Source organism: Alligator sinensis, unplaced genomic scaffold, assembly GCF_000455745.1.
Source record: "Alligator sinensis unplaced genomic scaffold, ASM45574v1 scaffold111_1, whole genome shotgun sequence".
In the NCBI taxonomy this organism is placed as follows: domain Eukaryota; kingdom Metazoa; phylum Chordata; order Crocodylia; family Alligatoridae; genus Alligator; species Alligator sinensis.
The window spans coordinates 2661181-2664975 of record NW_005841875.1 but is presented as its reverse complement, the minus strand read 5'-3'; the positions used below and the strand labels follow the sequence as shown (position 1 = coordinate 2664975).

General features: G+C 43.7%; 1 protein-coding gene across 1 annotated transcript in view; it reads left to right on the top strand.

Moving 5' to 3' along the window:
- The first annotated feature begins 6 nt into the window (after positions 1-6).
- Positions 7-3795, top strand: part of UBE2B (ubiquitin conjugating enzyme E2 B) — a 10256-nt gene continuing 6467 nt past the window's right edge. Inside the window, exons 1-2 of the mRNA XM_006017208.1 lie at positions 7-50; positions 3487-3567. Coding sequence (XP_006017270.1) covers positions 7-50; positions 3487-3567 — 125 coding nt within the window. The remainder of the gene's footprint in view (positions 51-3486; positions 3568-3795) is intronic.

The window sequence follows — 3795 nt, the reverse complement described above, 5'->3', positions numbered from 1 at the left end:
AGGAACATGTCCACCCCGGCCAGGCGGCGCCTCATGAGAGACTTCAAGAGGTGGGCGTCCGCGTCGGGCCCCGGCCCTGGGGTTGCTGCAGGGGGGCGCCGGGCCCTGCTTCCCCCGCGGGGGCCGGCCCCGGGCTGCGCGGGCCGCTTGGCACGGGGATGGGGATGCTGCTGCCTCGGGTGGGGGTTGGGCTGGATCCAGCCTTTTAGGGCAAGACCCAGCCCCCCTCGCTCCTGCCCCCGGGGTGTGGGGCCGCCGCGAGGGAAAAGCCCGCGTTTCCAAGTCGGTTTGCCACCCTTCCCGATACCCTCGCACCCCCCTTTTTGGGGCTTGACCCACAGGTTGAGAAAGGAGGTTGTTCATAGACATTGGGGGCTGGACGGGACCTCATGAGATCGAGTCCAGCCCCGGGGATCACACTTTTTATTTACTTATTTATTTAGCAAAAGTCTTGTTGGTTCAATAAAAGATATCCTCTCTGCTACGAGTCCTTGATTGCCTTTTCCTCCAGACCAACACGGCTGCCACCTGGATGCCCAGCCAGATAAACACTCAAATGCCTTTTAAATGGTCCCTCCCAACCCGGCTTCTCCAGGACTCGCTTCTCCCGGAGGAGTCAGGCTGGGAGAGGTCGGGTCCAGTCTGGCCCCCGCAGGGTTGTGCCTGTCCAAACTGACCTGCGCGTGGTCGAGGTACACGGCAGCGATGGTAAATGTAGTAGTAACGGCGGCGACTGCCGCGCTTCTGGACTTGGAAACTTTGGACACAACGCGACGTGTTTTGCGTGCAGGCGGATTGCCGTCACAGAGCACCTTATTTTTGTGTTGCAGTGAGTGTGGGGGTCATTGATACTGTCTTTTTTTGTAATGGGAATGCCTTGAATTATCCCACTTGACGTAAATATATAGGTATGGTGTGGAAGGTCCTTGTTACGCGGTCCACATTGTGTGCTTTTTGTCAGCTCTGTGTGAGTTGAAGGCACTGAGACATTCACACAGATTTACAGAAGTTGAGGGCTGGAAGGGACCTCGTGAGAGCATCGGGTCCAGCCCCCCTGCTTTGGACAGGAAAGACAACTGGGGTCAAATAACCCCAGCAAAGTGTGTCCCTTACTCGGGCAAAACTCTTGTTCTCTTTAAAAGGAGTTGGCCTAAATTATTGGAGGCAAAACTCTTGTTCTCTTTAAAAGGAGTTGGCCTAAATCACTGGAGATGACTTGGTTTCAGTAGTGCCACTTCATTAGTGGTCACTGTATTTTATTGCAATATCTGCAAATGTGTAAGTAAACAGTTGACACGGGCTATATATGTATACATAACTTAATATACAGCAATGTTAAAAGTTTGATATGCAACTAAAATGTTAGGAATTGAGTTGAGGTTTAGAAGTTAGTTACCTGTCAGCAGTCTTCCCGGGTATTGTATAATGCAAACATAACATCGTGTAGATCCTTTTAAAGCAAAAAAGGACATCTAAATCCTGTTCCTAATGGTGGGTCACAATGAATATAAAAAAACCTGACTACTTATGGCACTAATGGATAAGAATTGCTTTTGGAGACACTGATTCTGTTGTTAACATTGGAGATGGAAAAGAGGTTGGGGGGATAAGTAAGTAAATAAATACTCTAAATAGATGCACTGAAGCATGGAATGAGTGTGCATTTATCTAACCTAACCATCTTGTACCTCCAGGCTGAGCTCATGTTTCTTTTAAAATGTCAGTCCCTTAACATTAGGGGGAAAGGAAATGCGTTTAGTTTGTTACTAACAATTACTTCAGTCTAAAAGTAACAGCATTCAGGTTGCATGTTTTGCTGTGAACTCTGCTGTGTTTATTGTGGTTGTGGGGTGGTGATGAGAGAAGAACTTGACAGATTATTGGAAGGCTGACCATTCTTTAGTTCCTTTGAATAAAATTAGAGAAATACTAATTACAGCTCTTAGAAAAGGAATACGGATGCTATAAATACCACATTATCGCTAGCTCTTAAATATCTCTAGGCTCTGTTCAGGCAAGTTAAGCTTCCAGTTTAGGCCATAAATTCTCTGTAGTTTAAAGATGTTCCCACAGTGTAGTATGGGGGGAGCTTTGTCCTGATTTAAGAACCAAAGCTATCTCAGAACAGCACTTAAGTTTGCTGCTTAGGCTTTGATACTGGCAGGCAATCTGGTTTTTCCGGTAGGAAGAAACTGTTCCCCAAAGTGGTCGGTATCTGATCTGTTGATCTTGAACTGTGTAAATTGTGAAAGGTCAGAAAACAAGGATGCTTAAATACAGGTTGGGAAGGATGCTGTGAATCTCGGGCAGAGAACTCCCTGCTGCTAGTTTGCCTTAGCAAGGCAATATTGGTGCTTGATGGTCAGCATCCTTGCTAATATGTCATTCTAAAACATGATCTCTTTTGTGGACCTGAAGTGGTGGTGAGGGAACCAATTGGGGATTTATCCTGACTTCTGATGTACAACAGAATATCAAATCAAAATCCGTTTCTTGGCCTATCCCCTGAGTGCTTGGGTTTCCTTAAATACAGTACATTTCTTAGTGCTATGGTGAGGCAAGTTTGGCTGTTTGGTTTGTTTTGGAAGTGCTTCAGATTTCAGGTTGTATGCAAGTATGTTAGAGAAGGCATAGTACCAACAGGGTAGTACAACATCTGTATTAATCCAGGGATTTATACAGTCCTAGGGCAAAGGTCTTGGTCTCTAAACTCCCACTTCATATACAATACTTCTTTGGTACCATGTTTTCCACTGGGAAATAGATGCATTCTTACTAATCCAGAACGTACGTGGGTGTGTGTGTGTCTAAATAAGTTAAGATGCTTCTATGACTCCTTTAAAGCACAGTGTTTTCAGGCTAAGAAGGAATGAAGAAAACAGTACAGTGATGTTTCTGTTTACCTCTTAGAGCAATTGGCCTGCTGGCCAAAATTGTTTTGATTTTGAATGTACAGAATTTAGCCAGACCCCACGCACCATCTTGTCTACGTTCTTGTAGCTTCCAGTATGTGCATACTATAGATAGTATTGGTTGGTTTCCGCAATAGTTGCAGTTTCAGTGTGTCAATTTGTGGTTATAAATCATTTTGTTTTCACTGCTGCAGCCAGGAGGAGTGGTTCTGAATGTTCATTATTTCATCATTTGACGTACAGAATGTAAAACCCAGGTGTACAAGGTGTTTCATAACTGCTCTTATTTGATGGAGAAACACATGCAGAAATGCATGCTATGCTTTCTTTTTTTTCTGTTGGTCTGTCTTATTGTAACAAAACATTTGAACAGAAAATCTGCTTCTGTCTTTGGAACATTTAATGTACATATAACTTTAAACTCTGCATTCCATGTTCATTTAGGATTAGAGAATTCAGCAGATCAGTGCAAACTCTAGACGTGCACACGCGCGTATGTCTTTCTAACTATTACCAGATTGTGTGTGTGTGTGACTTTAACAAGTATCTTACCACTATTTTTTTTAATTCTTAGATTGCAAGAAGACCCTCCTGTGGGTGTCAGTGGTGCACCATCTGAGAATAACATAATGCAGTGGAATGCAGTTATATTTGGGTATGTGCTTTTCTTTCTACTCATTGTACAAACTATAATGCTTAAGGGCTAAATACAGGTTTAAAAAGATAATAAATGATTCTTTGAAAACTTTTGAGACACTTATGTGTTCATAGATTAAGTAAAAGTAAGTTACAGAAACTGAGGGGAAAACTAGCATGTATGCTGTTTTGTATGTATTCACTCCCCCTTCAGAGAGGCACAGTTAAATAAGTTTTTCTCCTGTTG